Genomic DNA, 17,965 nt, shown 5'->3' on the forward strand with positions numbered 1-17,965 from the left:
CAGTTTTGCTTGTGCGGTCGATAGAAAGTCATTGAAATATTGAATTTGCATTTTCTCCGCCTCAAACTTTGGCTATAAAAGGACGTTTTTTCCCCCCGTAATAATTTAGTGAAAGGTGCGAAGCCCGCGCCGCCTATTTCGCCCGCGAGCGACGCAGACGTGGATGAACTCGGTGAAGGTGAAGAGAACGATGGTCCTTTAGTTGGTCGAGCTGCCTTCCCGACATGGCTGACTCACGGTGAAGTTTTAAAGGGGCTTCAACGCCGACACGGACCACAAAATGCCGCAGTTTCGCGACGCCGAAGACTTAAAAAATAAAGTTTGACCGGTCTCTCTCTCTCTCTCTCTGGTGCTGGGCGCCTCAGATGGACAGGAGGAAGTGGTCCTGCTCGGGGGGCTTGCGGACCCAGGTGCCGAGCCCGGAGTCCTGCAGCGAGCGGAGCCACTGCTGCTTCACCGTTTGGTACTGACGCGCCGACGACTTGGCCTCGCTGTACATGAGCTGTTGGTCCTCCGAGCCGGATACGTGGAGCCCCAACTGGAGGGGGAGGAGACGGAGAGGGCGGAGACAGAGGGGGGAGAGGGAGGGGGAGAGAGGGGAAGATGGTCATAGACGATGTTAAAAATACATCGTCTTTTGTTGAAAATCATTGTAAGAACATAAAACATGGTAAAAAGGAATTATTTTATTGCAGTTGCACATTAACCACTAAGAATTGTCTCTTGATCCATAAATAAAATATACTCCTGGAGGTGACCACGAGCAACGCAGGAGGACTCGTTTCAAGATCTTAAAGTGCCTCATACAGGACGGACGACTCATTGAACAAAAATTTTGTTTAAAGGTTGAAAAGAGGATTTTTGGCGCCAAATCTGAGTCTCATTTCCTCGTGGCGTGGACAGCCGAGTAGTTCTCCCACATGTCAGTCATTCCCTGCGTGCTACTGCACACCTGCAGCCTCGTTCCCAGGATAGCAGCACGTTTCCCTGGCTGCGAATGCGTGGTTGATATGCCGGTGTGTGTTTAGCGAGTTCCTTCAGTGTTCAGTACAAAATGACGAAAGAGAAAGACTGTATCCGAGCTCAGAAGAGACAGAAATCTGCAGAGACGAGAGATGATGCAATTCGACACGCTAATAAACAAACGCACGTGTAGCAGTGAGGCTTTGATGGGAGGCGGCCTCTTGGAAACAACAGGAGGGTGGGGGGTGAGTGCGCATTTTTTTAAAAGGTTGCTTGAGTTCTCAAATTGGCAAAAAAATCCCCTATTCAAATTTTAAAAGAAATATATTTTGAATTTTGCAAAATATTACAAATATGTTATCACAGAAAAGCAAATTTTTTAGGTTTAAAATTTCACTTCCTGTTTGTAATTAATGATTGTGACACTCTAAACACTAGTTCAACAATAAAGTCGCTCTCATATGTTTGTTTTATATATTTGTCAAATAAAAATAATAGAGTTTTTGCCCAGTGTTTGCTGGGTAATTTCCAACTGTGATGTCATCAATTACAAACAGGAAATGAATTCTGTGATAAAATGTGTATAATAATAATAATAATAAGCAAAATTCTAAATATATTGATCTTAGGCTGCCCCAAATAAATTGTCTGTTTGCTGTAACCCGAGTCAACATTTTTCATCTGGGTCGGACGGTAGGCAAATTCTTATTTTTTTTACTTTGAAGGCAAAAAAAAAAGATCCACATTTTGCAATTTTTTGAGTCGGAGTGACCACCAGGGGTCAGGCTTCAACAGTCAATGACGGGAAACGACTCTATCAACCCGATCGGGAGACTAAATCTCACGATTTTAAGATATTTCAATCGACCTTTTGGTAGTGAAGGCGAGCGGGGGGAACATGCGGGGGACACGGGCGCCGCCATGTTTGTTGTGATGACGCTACTGGGCATGTGTCAATCCCAGAATGCATTGCGTAAAACACCCTGACAGAGCCTGGCATGTCCTATGGACACTTGAGTGGCGCCGACAGGGGAGTCAGAGTGGTCAGAGTGGCGGGATGGGGGTGGGGGTGGTCTCCTGTCCTCGCCCAGTCTCGTAGACGCACGGCTACCAAGCGGCGACATCAGTGGACATATTAAAGCCTATAGAATGAAGCCTAAAGAATAAAGCTGTACGGTGGAAGCACCGAACGTCAAAGAAGGAGAGGAAGATGAAGAAGAGTCTCCCTGGAATAAAGCCGGTTGTTGTTGTTGTTGTTGTTTTATGGCGGTTGGCATCCAAGTGTTGCATTACCGCCAGACTTTATTCCTCAGACTCTGTCGTAGTCCGTAAAAGTACTCCTTCCATTGCTTTGGTAATAAAGCCGGTTGGTCTCTGAAACAACAACAACTATTCTAGTCACAAAGACATCATGACCTCATGGGCTTTGTAACACCAAAGCAATGGAAGGAGTACTTTTACGGACTACGACAAAGTCTGAGACGTCCCATGACCTCATGGGCTTTGTAAAACAACAAAGACGTCCCATGATCTCATGGGCTTTGTACTTCCAAAGCACCGAACGTCAAAGAGGGCGAGGAAGGTGAAGAAGAGTCTCCCTGGAATAAAGCCGGTTGGTCTCTGACACAACAACTATTCTAGTCACAAAAACACATCATGACCTCATGGGCTTTGTAACGCCAAAGCGATGGGAGGAGTACTTTTACGGACTACGACAGAGTCTGAGGACTACGAAACGTCTGAGGAATAAAGTCTGGCGGTAATGCAACACTCGGATGCCAACCGCCATAAAACAACAACAACAACAACAAAGTCTGAGGAATAAAGTCTGGCGGTAATGCAACACTTGGATGCCAACCGCCATAAAACAACAACAACAACAACAACAACAACAACAACAACAGGCGCTGCAACTTGTCAAAGGCAATTTGTCGTCATTAACTCACGGTCTGTTTTGTTACAGACGCATGTGAGGGAATGACAATGCAGTCGCACATGCGCAGCGCAGTGCGTTATCTTTGCTATACGGATGAAAGATAGGATAACAAGCGTGATAAAAATGCTCGACACGGTGGTTTAGGGAAGTCCGGTCGGTGAGTCGGCGAAATAATTGAAAAATAAAAGGTTACGGCAAACAGACATATTACTTTGCTCAGCCTTAACTGCGTATCAGTTCAATGAGTCGTCCGACCTGTAGAGGGCGCTTTAAGTCTGGAGTTGCATTTGTAAAGCACCTGTACCTATGAAAATGTTGCATACTTGACAATTCCAAAAACTCACATTTGTACTTTGAGCGTTTCATAAATGAGACCCCCGGACTGAATATTACTGATGAAAGTACTGTAAATATTTGGGGTTTTAAATCTCCTGTGACCTGTCTGATGATGATTAGATTAGATTATTCACAATAAATAATAACAAATCGTAACAATTTTAGAAGCCAATTCAGTTCAATCCAGACAAAAAAAGTATGATTAAATGGTTGTTTGGTCGATAATTATGAATATTTGTTAAATTGTGACGTTCCTTCCATTAAAAATCGTGACAAAATGTGATATTGTGACATTTTTGTTTGTCTGTGTTTTCTTTATGAATGTTTTATTGCCCGGAATAATGCTTTGATGACGAGGGTGATTAGATATTATTGTGCATGTTTCCTGTCGATGGAGAAACCCCCCCAGACGGGCCCCTCGTCGCCCGTCATTGTCACTATTCTTTCTAACAGAGACGTTATCGGGCCTTCATCACCCTGTACCTGCTGAGAGAGAGAGAGAGAGAGAGAGAGAGAAGTAAAGAGAAAAGAATGTGGCACAACAGAGCGAATGAGGCGGCACAAATGTGTTTGGGTGGAGCCCGGGCGGAGGGGGAGGTTCAGACAGCTGGGTAATCTCCCGCCATTGAAATTTCACAAGCAATTGAACATCGCACTGCTTTTTGTGCATTTCTATTGTCACCGGGGCGACAACGAGAGTGAGAGTGAGAGAGAGAGAGAGAGAGAGGGAGGGAGAGAGAGCGAGAGAGACACCTGGAGACGAGAGAGGGAGAGAGAGAGGGAGAGAGAGGGGGGAGGGAGAGAGAGAGCAAGGGAGAGAGAGAGTGAGAGGGGGGAGAGAGAGCGAGGGAGCCACCTGGAAATGAGAGAGAGAAGGAGAGAGAGAGGGAGGGAAGTGTAGAGAGAGGGGGAGAGAGATGAAGAGAGAGAGAGAGCCACCTGGAGAGAGGGAGAGAGGGAGAGAGAGAGGGCCTATACACCATGTAATAGTTTGTTTTTTGAGTTAATTGTGATTTAAAACGACCTTATTCATGGTTTAGTCTCATTTTGGACCATGTTTTACCTAAATTTAACCCTGACAGAGTTCTGGTTTGGACCTGGTGACACTCGGAAACCTGAAAACCACAGATTTTTTTGAGAGAATCTGTGTTTTACCTCGAACACCTCGACTGTTACAGGTAAAACCGCATGTATTACAGTTCAAATCGGGCGTAAAGCTTTACCTTGCGCTGCAGTCGGCTCCAGCGCGTGAACAGGGCGTGTTTGCAGAGACGCGACGCCGTCCCAGAGTCTCTCCTCCGCCCGGTCCAAGCGTCCACCACCTCCAGCTGCAGGTCGCCCTCGCTCCAGTTCAGCCCCACACACGAGGCCTTCCCCTGGGGGAGAGACTCGGCGCTGCTCAGCCCTGGAGGACCAGACCAGACAGTTACACCACACGTTATAGCAGCAAACGACACATTTTTTACAATATTCTGCCACATTTCTTACTAGAATTGACCCGTTGAGTCAATTCTGTTCCGTCAAAACTATTTCTTATGTGTAGAACAAATAGTTATGGACCGATTAGAACAGCTTTTTGGGGAAAACTACGTGCAACTGCAGATAAACAGGAGCACAGCACTTTTTGTTTTAAGTTTCTTTAAGTTTCTCTCTGGATAGATTTACAGATTAGAGCTGCAACAAATTAATCGATTAATGAAATAACACATTTAGTCACTGATTAATCGTTAGCTGGTCCATAAAACATGCCATGAGCTCAGAAAATAAGTTTTATGATTAAAAATGTGCCAAATATGTCTGAAAATGACGCGGAAAACGTGTAAATTCAGTGTATTTGATGGAAACACTATTTTGTCCTTAAACGTGGCTGCACTTCACAGCTTCATCAGGGTCAAATTCAGCAACAAAACAACACATTGATGAATATAAAGCATAATCGCTGGACTATAATGTTCAACCATAAACAACGTCTTTGCAAACATGTAACTGCAGTGTGTTTGCTGCTGTCGACTAAACATTACATAATTCTCTCATATAAATGGATCTAAACCAAAAACACACTTGTAATACTTGAAAAACCGCTTTGATCGACCAATCCACAAAGACGAGGTTCAATCTGGAAGTCGTAGTAAATCAAGTACACATTATTTATTCAGCCCTCGGTCATAACGCTCAACCACACGTGTATTTCAGACGTCCACTTGAGTAAGATATTAAAGTTACTCTGAATTCGAGTACAAAACCGCTCCATGCTCTCAGTTCAAACTCTGAAAAAAACAAAACAAAAATCACCTTTTTTTGTCGCACTCGAAAAAGTTTGATACTGATGTCAATACCACCACATTAAAGCAGAACTAAGCAACATTTCACCGTATTGAACGCCTTCGTAAGTCCCTGTGATGGTTAAATATGTATTTTCGGGGTGTTTGTCGTGCTCGTTGTCGCCCCCTGCTGTCTCTGTGCGTAAAACACAATCGACCTGAAGACAACTCTCCTGAGAAACCCTCGCTCTTTTTAAAATATTTGGCAATGTAAAGTGTTTCTGTGCATGATTATACTGTCTATTATGTCTTAGTATGATAAAGAGAGAGAGAAAATGCGCGTCTATTTTCTGACTATGTTATTTCACAAGCGACCTGCAGGGGGAGCTCCACCGCCAGTTACTTTGTTCAACTTTTCGACAATAAAATGTATTTTTAAAGCAAAACAACAGTAGATATAGTTATTTTACTGGGAATTAAGGACTGATATAATATATTTCATTCTTACTGTGACGCTGATTTTAAATTATGTTTTCTTTATGTTTTATGTCTTTGTTTCTTCTACTGGTCGAGTGCATTTTGCCCGTAGCGACAGGAATAAAGTCTTTCTGATACTGCAAGGTCCAACTTATACAAAATTTCAACACCAGCTGTTGGTATTTCACATTTGGTAAGTGAGTATTTTGGTGCAAACTCAGACGCATCAGACGGTCATAACTTAAAGCTCATATGATTCGTGGAAATATGGATTTCTGAGCACATCGTGGCCCATTGTCCGCTCCCTGGTGTAATTACAGTACAGCCCTGTAGATCATCTCCCGCTCTTTGTCCAACATAATTCCTGCCCCTCCGTCCCGACGTTATCCCCCCCCCTCGGTCGCTTCTACAGCCCGTCGCCGTGACAATCCTCCCTTATTACTCCACTCCTTTGTTCAAACGTTCTGAACAAAAACCTGTCCAAGCCACAAGTCGTCGTCTCCTCCTCCCTCTTTCCCCCCGTTCCTCGTTTTCTCGCCTCATTTCACTGCCTCGCTGGGTCTGTTTCTGTAATAAGCAATTTGATTTCTCTGTCATTGAAGACTTGATCAATTCCTCTGGTGGGAAGTCGTGGGCGGACGTTTTTTCTGATCTCATAACGACACAATAGACTGGTTCAATATCGCCGTCTGAGAGCTCTTATTATAGACGGCGCGTGTGTACATAGTATATGAGACTTTCACTGGCGGAGGAGCGGACGGATATGATAAAGTTACGCTTAAGTATTGCACTGACAGTAAAGTAAAGTAATATCATGAAAGATAAAGCAACGTTTCTTAGTTTTTTAGTAGAGTGCGGCTTTAAAATAAGGTTATTAAGGCGTTAAAAAGCACTAGTTATGAGTTTATTATGCACTTATAAAGAAACAATAACACACATTCTCGTTCTTGTTCATGGCTTATTCACATTTATAAAGCGTTATAAGCCATCTATAAATGCTTGTAAAAACCTTTAAAGTGCTTATAAACAGTTAACTAGTACTTATAAATGCCTTATTAATGGTTTACTTACTATGGAACCTTATTTTAAAGCGTTACAACAAGTGAAATCATCTGTTTTTTAGCTAAAATACAACTCTTTTTTTTTAAATAACAAAACACATTTCATTTGATAAACGTGTAGATTTATAAGGTTTGTAACAGGTTGTTTCTCGCATTGTGGGGCCCCGGTGCCACCACAGTGCAGCACGACACTGTTTCAAGTCAGTTAAACTTCAATTGTCGACACGTACGGTTTCCGGCGTCTCCATTTAAAACGTTATCGGCGCAAATGTCAGTCGTTTTAATCAAACTGAAACGTTCTCCGAGCACGTTTTCCCTCCGCAGAGCTCTGTCCAGCAGCAGAGGAAGGACATGTGAAGGACGTCGGCTGGATGCAGGTGCGAGATAAGCGTCAGATCCCCGGGGCCAAAACTCCAGAGGGCGGCTTTAAACGGCTCAAAGGCACAAACGGGCCGAAGCCCATCAGAGGCGGGGCCCGGATTCGGTCAGAGATGCTGTTCTTTTGTGGCCACCGCCCACAGTGAAGTCCGAGCACCTTTAAACACGGATTGCTGAAGCGCTTCATCGATCTTTTCATCATCAAACACTGGCATTTTCTTCATCGCACTGAAAGAGCGTCTCTAGGAGGGGATCTGCCACCTGCTTGTATCCATGGAGACGCTACTGCTTTGCCTAGGTGTTTCGCAAAGTAGCATTAAACATATCTATCTTGCACGAATTTGGTTACAGATGAAAAAAAGTCCTTGAAAAAACGAAATTAAACAAATAAAACAAGGCAGAACTATGTGCATATGAACAGAGCGACCTCTCCACAGCGCTAACCTCAAAGCGGCTGTGCGTACAATGTATTTCTACGTGTTTTACTTTTTAATTACTCCACATACTGTAACAGTAGTAACAGACAAGAGTGTTTGTTTACCTGCTTTACCGGCTCCTGTCCGACCAAAAAAACCCGTCGCTCAACAGTTGAAAATAGCAGACGGGACGAACCTTTGAATGTGTCCGATTTTGAGCTAAATCGGTGGCAAAATGCACGTTCGTTTGGTCACCATGGTTACGCGTTTAACAGAAATAATTGTTTAAAACTCACATTACAAACAAATGACTTTTACAACGAATTAAGCGTTTCAGTCGCTGCAGAGAAGAACAGCCGAAAGGTGTGAACGAGCTGCTGGGTTGCCATAGTGATGAAGCCCCTTTAATGCCACAATGCGGAACATTCCAGACAAAGCAGAAACATCTCCGTGGAGACAAGCGGCGGCAAAGTGACATGTTTAAAGTGCGTGTGACAGGTATTTGTGATTTTGTAATTGTGACTTTATTTGGTGTATTCAAACCTGTTGTAAATATAAATTATAGATTTGCATCAATCAAGAAAAAAAAATCTGTATAAAATAACAGGAAGTGACATCACACCAGGGACAGATAGTTTATGTAGGATTTACACGAAATAAACTACTTTTTTAACCTTTAAAACATTAACTCAGCAAAATAAACACGTTCATATGTTATTTTATTTGTCAAAAAAAGAAATAAAAACATTGTAACACTGGATGCGTTTTGGCCCAGGGGTTGATGGGAGTGACGTGATCAAATAAAACCAGGAAGTAAAATTATAAACCTAAAAAATGTGCTATTTTGGGATAAAATTTGTATTTATATTAAAAAATGTTGGCAAAATTTAAGACTTTAGACCGTATTTTCCGGACTATAAGTCGCACTGGAGTATAAGTCGCACCAGCCAAAAAATGTATAATAGAAGAGAAAAAAACACACATAAGTTGCACTGGAGTATGAAATGCAGTTGCAAGTGTGAAAATAACAAATAAGATCACATATAAGTCGCTCCGGAGTATATAAGTATAAATATAAGTATAAGTCGCACCCCGGCCAAAACTATGAAAAAATGCGACTTATAGTCCGGAAAATACGGTATGTATCTTAACTGTGTTTAAGTCCAATGAGTAATCCTAAACCTGTCAGAGGCACTTTAAGTTCTGCCTCATGATGGCACTGATTGAGATAAAGTCACTCACACACAACTTTCCATTTTTCCTCCACCATAACTAATAGTTTCCACCTCGCGCCGACAACAGACGGTACGTGACGTCTACATTTATCTCCGGTGCGTTCCTGTCCCGTTGTCATGTCTTTGGCCTTATCTCGCACTCGCATGCGCTCCTGTCTCCGGGCCCAGATCTGAAGCGATGGCAGCCGCAGATTTCACCCGTCCAAATCTGTCTCCATCTCATTCATGTTCACGGCAAAGGGTCCCGCGGAGGTAAAGGGGGCGCGGCCCGCGGTCGGAGGGGCTCTCGACGCAACTGAGGCTTTCAATTTGTCAAATACAGTAAGAACACGTCATTGCAGAAGTCGAATTATCTCGTAAAGCCTCGTCAAACGCGAAAAAATGCGTTCCAATTACTAATCGCTAGCTATTTTCTTCACCCGTCAATAGTTATAAAGAATATTGAAGGACACGTTGTTGTTGTTGTTGTTGTGTGTTGACTTTTTTGTAACCGTTTTGTCGAATAGTAAATCATTTTAACACTGTTCCCTCGTCACAAACATACGCGGAGTTGCATTTGGCTTCATTTACGCTCGGTTCTCTCCTCGTTGAGCGAACACAAGCGTTTCCCCGAATGATGACGCTAAATGTAGAACTCCTGCTGAATTTAAGTGCGTACCGTATTTTCTGCACTATAAGGCGCACTTAAAAGCGTTTAATTTTCTCATAAAACAAAAATACACCTTATAATTCAGTGCACCTTATATATGGATGAATTCAGGTCGTGTTTACTGACCTCGAAGTGATTTTGTGCGGTACACGTTTCGTTTCACTCATTACATGAAAAATAATCGAAAATAGACCATTCATTGACAGTGCGCCTTATAATCCTTATAGTGCGGAAAATATGGTAAATTATTGCCAGACTGAGCATACAGTTATACAATGGCGTGTTGGATCAAGCTAGCTTTTGTTTCTGTCTGCGTGGTAATTCCCTTGGCTGCCACACGTGTGCAGTTTGCAGATAGCGTGCTGATATGGAAAAGAATCCGACGAGACGAGACCAGGTCCGTCGTTAAAGATACAAAGCGCCACACATCAGGTGGAGGCGAGAGAGTCGTCCTAAAAGAAACATACGCTCAGCACAGACGTGTGCAGTTTGCAGACAGCGGGTCGATATGGGAAAGAATCAGTCTAAAAGTGATGTGTCCGTCCCGGAGACGCCTGTCATGCAGCAATGTCAGATAAAAATGGAAAGAGTGTCTGGAATGCTATGTATGTGGTCTGTAATTTATTTGTGATTTTGATGCTTTTTTTCCTGTTGTGAAGCACTTTGAATTGCCTCGTGTATGAAATGTGCTCTACAAATAAACTTGTCTTGATGGAAGGGACTGGTAAAAAGTCATGTGTGGCATTATTTTAGATTATAAAACATATCAAACTCACGAGCACGTTTTAAGACCAATAACAACGCAAATCCTCCATGTGTTCTGTACTGTCTGGGTAAATGTGAGCGCAGCATTTGACCCGTCCTGGATACAGTGCCCTTCTCCGTTGTCAGGGCGATGACTGTAGCTGATGTCGATGTGTTCGGACTTCTCACCACTGAGCAGAGGCTGGTGTCTCCTGTACGTGGGCGGCAGGGGTCCCATTCGCTCCTGCCGCTGGGTCAACACTCGGCCCAAGTGTCCGGTGTGACGCAGGCTGCCCACGGTCAGACTGTGCAGGTAAACCGGCTCCACAAAGTGACTCAGCAACGCCCCCTGGAGGCCCAGGATGTTCCACCTGAGAAGAGAGAGGTCGACAAAAAGGATTATAACCAGGTAAAGGCTAAATGTGGGACAAATGAAGGCTTATCTTATCTTAATGTAGTCCATGAAATATATTGGCAATAGATAAGTGAATAGATGAACAGAAGGTCGGTCATTTTAACATAAAAACTGGTCAAATTGGTGTTAAAACAGTCAAATACAGCGCTTATTACACACCGAGCAACCAAAAAACAACATGAAAACTCTGGATTTCGATCTATGATGTCACACACCTGGGAAACTTGAAACTGAGTGTTTTCTGAGGCTCGTCAAACACACGCTAAATGAAGCTAAATACAACTCCAGGCACGTTTTTGACGAGGGAACAATGTTATAACACGTTTAAAAGCTCAAAAAGCCACTTCGGCATAACACGTGTCATTTAAACTCACAGAAAAGCTTCAGAACGAAGAGAAGAGGAGGAATAAACAGCGATTCTTGAATGAATAAAAGCGACTCTTGGCATTGAGAATACCAGCGACGTCGCCCGTTTTGTGCAAGGACATCACGCGCAAGAGCGAGTGTCCAAATCAGGTTTGAAAATAGAAAAGGCGGCGATAGGGTTGCGGGTGCGTTATGTGGCTTTACCGACCGATAGAAACAATTTGATCATTATCTGGAGGCGGGATGTGATGACTGCTACCTGTCGCTCGCGTCAACACACCGGCAAAACGCAGAGAAAATCCTGCACGGCCTGTTTTTTGTTTCTTTTTCCACGGCGCGCGCTTAAAGGTCACCGCGTCGGCATCCATTATAGCGGATGCTAGCATTAGCATAGGCGCGTTCAGCGGAGCCGCCGCGTTAATGCACTGAGCGGCACCCGAGCGCATCGATTATAGACAGAGGACTTTCGGGAGGATTTACAGGAGACAAAAAATCACTGCCAATGAATCTGTGTCAGGAGCATCGTGACAGTTGGTGTGAGAGCTTATAACGCAGGTAAAGATGGGAAATAAACATGAATATCTTTATTTAAACCTCAAATAAAGCCATTTTGAGGACGTTTGATGGCTGAAATGTTAAAAATTGCAGGTTAATTACTGCGTTCGTTACCAGTGGTGGATTATCATACTGTTTGTGTGTTTAATTTTCCTGTTTAAAGGCACAATTTTAAGTATTTTAGCTCAAAAGAAAGAATATTTTGCTTTGGAATTCAACCTTTACAGCGCTAAGGAAACAGTGTTAAAGTGGATTCTATATTCTTGTGGGTTAGTTGGATTTAAACATGCTTTTGGTCATCTTGTGGTAAGTATATTTCACATTTCCTTAACTTAAAATAACGTCTACATTCGGAAAACAGACGTAACCACACCTCGGCTTACAATTACGTATTCGAATGACGGAAACGTGAATCTGAGCAGGAGAAATCTGGATTTTTACTTCTAACAGTCCTGGGAAAATTCAAACGGGGTGATTTGTGAGCAGACTTTTTTATAGAGACCCGTCTTCCCGTATTCTGGACGAGGTATTTTAAAATGTGGACGGGCATTTTTGAGTGTGAAAATATTCCATTTTATCAATAAATCTCAGAAAAAAGGGAATATCATCATTAAATTGGGCCGGGAAGCATTTGACGATAGTCCGCCATTACAGTTTACTGTTTACAAGTGAAAATGTGAATGCTGCGTGCGGATTGGTCGACGAAATGTGTGTGCTTGGCTCTGATTGGCTGCCGAGCCGTGGTCCGGAGAATGCCGAAGCCACTCGTTTTTTCTCCTAGTCGGCCCCCGTACCCGGGTGTTTTCAAATCCTATCTAAAGCCTGTGAGAGAAGAGGACCTCGTAAACCATGAGGCAAAATTCAGCTCGTTTAAAGCTCAAAAAGGTCAATTTTGCAGCTAAATGTGTCGGTTAACGAGCAAATCCGACAATACGCAATAATAAGCATTCGTTACGATCACATTCTTTGCTCTTCTCTTCGCTATGACGCTCCGTTCTCCGATGGCGTCGCGTTCTTTCCCCGCTCGAACTTAATCATCGCTCGCCAGGCTTCGCGGTCAATTAAGGCGCGGCGCCGCTAAACGGGGCCCATTGCCTCCGCCGCCCGCCACCTGTCCGCACCTCCCGCGGCCGCGCCTCGTAAAGGGGGCGGGGGGGAGTCTCAACCTCCAAAACTGAAATAACTTTAGCCCTGGATATTCATTTACCCAGAATGCAACGCCGCGAATCAGCGACATCTTCTAATCTCATGCAAGAAGAGACAGCCATCTGGACCCGGCCCTGTGTGCCACCGGCGCCATCCATCCTCCCTCTCTCCTCCCGCTCTCCTCCCGCTCTCCTCCCGCTCTCCTCCCACTCTCCTCACTCTCTCCTCCCGCTCTCCTCCCACTCTCCTCACTCTCTCCTCCCGCTCTCCTCCCACTCTCCTCCCTCTCTCCTCCCGCTCTCCTCCCGCTCTCCTCCCTCTCTCCTCCCGCTCTCCTCCCGCTTTCCTCCCACTCTCCTCCCTCTCTCCTCCCGCTCTCCTCCCTCTCTCCTCCCGCTCTCCTCCCGCTTTCCTCCCACTCTCCTCCCTCTCTCCTCCCGCTCTCCTCCCGCTCTCCTCCCTCTCTCCTCCCGCTCTCCTCCCGCTTTCCTCCCACTCTCCTCCCTCTCTCCTCCCGCTTTCCTCCCGCTCTCCTCCCTCTCTCCTCCCGCTCTCCTCCCGCTCTCCTCCCTCTCTCCTCCCGCTTTCCTCCCGCTCTCCTCCCTCTCTCCTCCCGCTCTCCTCCCGCTTTCCTCCCACTCTCCTCCCTCTCTCCTCCCGCTTTCCTCCCGCTCTCCTCCCTCTCTCCTCCCGCTTTCCTCCCACTCTCCTCCCTCTCTCCTCCCGCTCTCCTCCCGCTCTCCTCCCTCTCTCCTCCCGCTCTCCTCCCGCTTTCCTCCCACTCTCCTCCCTCTCTCCTCCCGCTTTCCTCCCGCTCTCCTCCCTCTCTCCTCCCGCTCTCCTCCCGCTCTCCTCCCTCTCTCCTCCCGCTTTCCTCCCGCTCTCCTCCCTCTCTCCTCCCGCTCTCCTCCCGCTTTCCTCCCACTCTCCTCCCTCTCTCCTCCCGCTTTCCTCCCGCTCTCCTCCCTCTCTCCTCCCGCTCTCCTCCCTCTCTCCTCCCGCTCTCCTCCCTCTCTCCTCCCGCTTTCCTCCCGCTCTCCTCCCTCTCTCCTCCCGCTCTCCTCCCGCTCTCCTCCCTCTCTCCTCCCGCTCTCCTCCCTCTCTCCTCCCGCTTTCCTCCCACTCTCCTCCCTCTCTCCTCCCGCTCTCCTCCCTCTCTCCTCCCTCTCTACTCCCGCTCTCCTCCCGCTCTCCTCCCGCTCTCCTCCCGCTCTCCTCCCTCTCTCCTCCTTCTCTCCTCCCTCTCTACTCCCGCTCTCCTCCCTCTCTACTCCCGCTCTCCTCCCTCTCTCCTCCCTCTCTCCTCCCGCTCTCCTCCCGCTTTCCTCCCACTCTCCTCCCTCTCTCCTCCCGCTTTCCTCCCGCTCTCCTCCCTCTCTCCTCCCGCTCTCCTCCCTCTCTCCTCCCGCTCTCCTCCCTCTCTCCTCCCGCTTTCCTCCCGCTCTCCTCCCGCTCTCCTCCCGCTCTCCTCCCGCTTTCCTCCCACTCTCCTCCCTCTCTCCTCCCGCTCTCCTCCCACTCTCCTCCCTCTCTCCTCCCACTCTCCTCCCTCTCTCCTCCCGCTCTCCTCCCTCTCTCCTCCCTCTCTACTCCCGCTCTCCTCCCGCTCTCCTCCCGCTCTCCTCCCGCTCTCCTCCCTCTCTCCTCCTTCTCTCCTCCCTCTCTACTCCCGCTCTCCTCCCTCTCTACTCCCGCTCTCCTCCCTCTCTCCTCCCGCTCTCCTCCCGCTCTCCTCCCGCTCTCCTCCCGCTCTCTTCCCGCTCTCCTCCCTCTCTCCTCCCGCTCTCCTCCCTCTCTGCTCCCGCTCTCTTCCCGCTCTCCTCCCTCTCTCCTCCTTCTCTCCTCCCTCTCTCCTCCCGCTCTCCTCCCGCTCTCCTCCCTCTCTCCTCCCGCTCTCCTCCCGCTTTCCTCCCACTCTCCTCCCTCTCTCCTCCCGCTCTCCTCCCTCTCTCCTCCCGCTCTCCTCCCGCTTTCCTCCCACTCTCCTCCCTCTCTCCTCCCGCTCTCCTCCCGCTCTCCTCCCTCTCTCCTCCCGCTCTCCTCCCGCTTTCCTCCCACTCTCCTCCCTCTCTCCTCCCGCTTTCCTCCCGCTCTCCTCCCTCTCTCCTCCCGCTCTCCTCCCGCTCTCCTCCCTCTCTCCTCCCGCTTTCCTCCCGCTCTCCTCCCTCTCTCCTCCCGCTCTCCTCCCGCTTTCCTCCCACTCTCCTCCCTCTCTCCTCCCGCTTTCCTCCCGCTCTCCTCCCTCTCTCCTCCCGCTTTCCTCCCACTCTCCTCCCTCTCTCCTCCCGCTCTCCTCCCGCTCTCCTCCCTCTCTCCTCCCGCTCTCCTCCCGCTTTCCTCCCACTCTCCTCCCTCTCTCCTCCCGCTTTCCTCCCGCTCTCCTCCCTCTCTCCTCCCGCTCTCCTCCCGCTCTCCTCCCTCTCTCCTCCCGCTTTCCTCCCGCTCTCCTCCCTCTCTCCTCCCGCTCTCCTCCCGCTTTCCTCCCACTCTCCTCCCTCTCTCCTCCCGCTTTCCTCCCGCTCTCCTCCCTCTCTCCTCCCGCTCTCCTCCCTCTCTCCTCCCGCTCTCCTCCCTCTCTCCTCCCGCTTTCCTCCCGCTCTCCTCCCTCTCTCCTCCCGCTCTCCTCCCGCTCTCCTCCCTCTCTCCTCCCGCTCTCCTCCCTCTCTCCTCCCGCTTTCCTCCCACTCTCCTCCCTCTCTCCTCCCGCTCTCCTCCCTCTCTCCTCCCTCTCTACTCCCGCTCTCCTCCCGCTCTCCTCCCGCTCTCCTCCCTCTCTCCTCCTTCTCTCCTCCCTCTCTACTCCCGCTCTCCTCCCTCTCTACTCCCGCTCTCCTCCCTCTCTCCTCCCTCTCTCCTCCCGCTCTCCTCCCGCTTTCCTCCCACTCTCCTCCCTCTCTCCTCCCGCTTTCCTCCCGCTCTCCTCCCTCTCTCCTCCCGCTCTCCTCCCTCTCTCCTCCCGCTCTCCTCCCTCTCTCCTCCCGCTTTCCTCCCGCTCTCCTCCCGCTCTCCTCCCGCTCTCCTCCCGCTTTCCTCCCACTCTCCTCCCTCTCTCCTCCCGCTCTCCTCCCACTCTCCTCCCTCTCTCCTCCCACTCTCCTCCCTCTCTCCTCCCGCTCTCCTCCCTCTCTCCTCCCTCTCTACTCCCGCTCTCCTCCCGCTCTCCTCCCGCTCTCCTCCCGCTCTCCTCCTTCTCTCCTCCCTCTCTACTCCCGCTCTCCTCCCTCTCTACTCCCGCTCTCCTCCCTCTCTCCTCCCGCTCTCCTCCCGCTCTCCTCCCGCTCTCCTCCCGCTCTCTTCCCGCTCTCCTCCCTCTCTCCTCCCGCTCTCCTCCCTCTCTGCTCCCGCTCTCTTCCCGCTCTCCTCCCTCCCTCTGCTCCCTCTCTCCTCCCCTCTTCTTTGCTCTCTTTTCTCCCCCTCCATCCTCTTTCACACTTTTTACATCGTCTCACCTCTTTAACTTTTCTCATCCTCTTTGTCTTTCTTCCTTCTCCCTATTTTATTCCTTCTCTTGGACTTTCCATCTCTTCTCTTTTCTTCTCTAACTTTTTCTTTCCCCCTCTCTTCCCCTTTTCTTTCCCTCCAACTTTTAATCTCGTCTTTCCCCCCCTCTTACTACTTTTCTGTCTCTGTTCTGCTTCTCTCTCTCCTTCCTCTTCCTCTTCTCTCTTTATCCCTTCCAAGCTTTCTTTCTGTTCAAGCTCTCACTCTTTTGTCTCTCCGTCTCTATTTCATCTTCTTCTTTCTCCACCTCCCTCCTCTCGATCTCCTTTCCTCCTCTATCTACTTATTTCTTCTCATCTTTGACTCTTTTCCTTCTTTCCGTTCTCTCTGCCCCACTATCTTTTCCTCTCCTCATCTCTCTCTTTATTTCTCTCTCTTTCTCTTCTCCTCTTGCTTTCTTCTGCTCTCTTTCTTCTCTCCTGTCTCCCCTTTGCAGTCTTCCCTTCCTCAATCTCTCTCTTCCTTTTTCCCTTCTCCTCTCCTCCCTCTCTCTGTTCTCCCCTCCCACCTTCCACTCCCTTCATCCTCTCCTTTCTCTCCTCCTTCTCCTTGCTCTCCTCCCTCTCTCCGCTACTCTCTCTCTTCCATCTCCCCCTCTCCTCCCTCCTCTCTCTGTTCTGCTCTTCCTCTGCCCCCTTTCCTCCCCCCCTCCCCCCTCTCCTCCCGCTCCTCCCTCTCCTCCCCCTCTTCCATCTCCCCCCTCTCCCCTCCGCTCCTCCCTCTCCTCCCTCTCCCCTCCGCTCCCCCCTCTCCCCTCCGCTCCTCCCCCTCTTCCATCTCCCCCCTCTCCCCTCCGCTCCTCCCCCTCTTCCATCTCCCCCCTCTCCCCTCCGCTCCTCCCTCTCCTCCCTCTCCTCCCTCTCCCCTCCGCTCCTCCCTCTCCTCCCTCTCCCCTCCGCTCCTCCCTCTCCTCCCTCTCCCCTCCGCTCCTCCCTCTCCTCCCTCTCCCCTCCGCTCCTCCCTCTCCTCCCTCTCCTCCCCCTCTTCCATCTCTCCCCTCTCCTCCCTCTCCCCCGCTCCTCCCTCTCCTCTCCTCCCTCTCCGCCCCGCTCCTCCCCCTCTTCCATCTCCCCCCTCTCCCCTCCGCTCCTCCCCCTCTTCCATCTCCCCCCTCTCCCCTCCGCTCCTCCCTCTCCCCCGCTCCTCCCTCTCCTCTCCTCCCTCTCCGCCCCGCTCCTCCCCCTCTTCCATCTCCCCCCTCTCCCCTCCGCTCCTCCCCCTCTTCCATCTCCCCCCTCTCCCCTCCGCTCCTCCCTCTCCTCCCGCTCCTCCCTCTCCCCCCTCTCCTCCCTCGGTAAACGCTGGCCATTAAAGTAATGTGATCATCTGCATAAAACGGCAGTGGAAATCCAGAACATCATCGTTATATAAAAACTCATTATGGACCCTCAATTAAATCCAGCTGTCGACTTCAAATCAAATATTAGCTCAGGAGCCGCGCCGTATGCGAGCGCTAAAAACACACGGGCGAGTTTGTGTTTGCGGAGGGGCAAAGATCCTGGAAATATGGCCGCCCTGGTGCAAGC

The 17,965-nt window shown here is 48.9% G+C and overlaps 1 protein-coding gene across 1 annotated transcript in view; it reads right to left on the reverse strand.

The window, feature by feature from the left end:
* Nucleotides 1-339: 339 nt before the first annotated feature.
* Nucleotides 340-17,965, reverse strand: part of adarb2 (adenosine deaminase RNA specific B2 (inactive)) — a 352,690-nt gene continuing 335,064 nt past the window's right edge. The window contains exons 9-11 of the mRNA XM_072450488.1: nt 10,646-10,827; nt 4,459-4,640; nt 340-538 (exon numbers count right to left, since the gene is read on the reverse strand). Coding sequence (XP_072306589.1) covers nt 362-538; nt 4,459-4,640; nt 10,646-10,827 — 541 coding nt within the window. The 3' untranslated portion in view covers nt 340-361. The remainder of the gene's footprint in view (nt 539-4,458; nt 4,641-10,645; nt 10,828-17,965) is intronic.

The sequence above is a fragment of the Eucyclogobius newberryi genome, unplaced genomic scaffold (assembly GCF_026437365.1).
Source record: "Eucyclogobius newberryi isolate DKJ021-1_F unplaced genomic scaffold, fEucNew1.0.hap1 SCAF_18, whole genome shotgun sequence".
Taxonomy (NCBI): domain Eukaryota; kingdom Metazoa; phylum Chordata; class Actinopteri; order Gobiiformes; family Gobiidae; genus Eucyclogobius; species Eucyclogobius newberryi.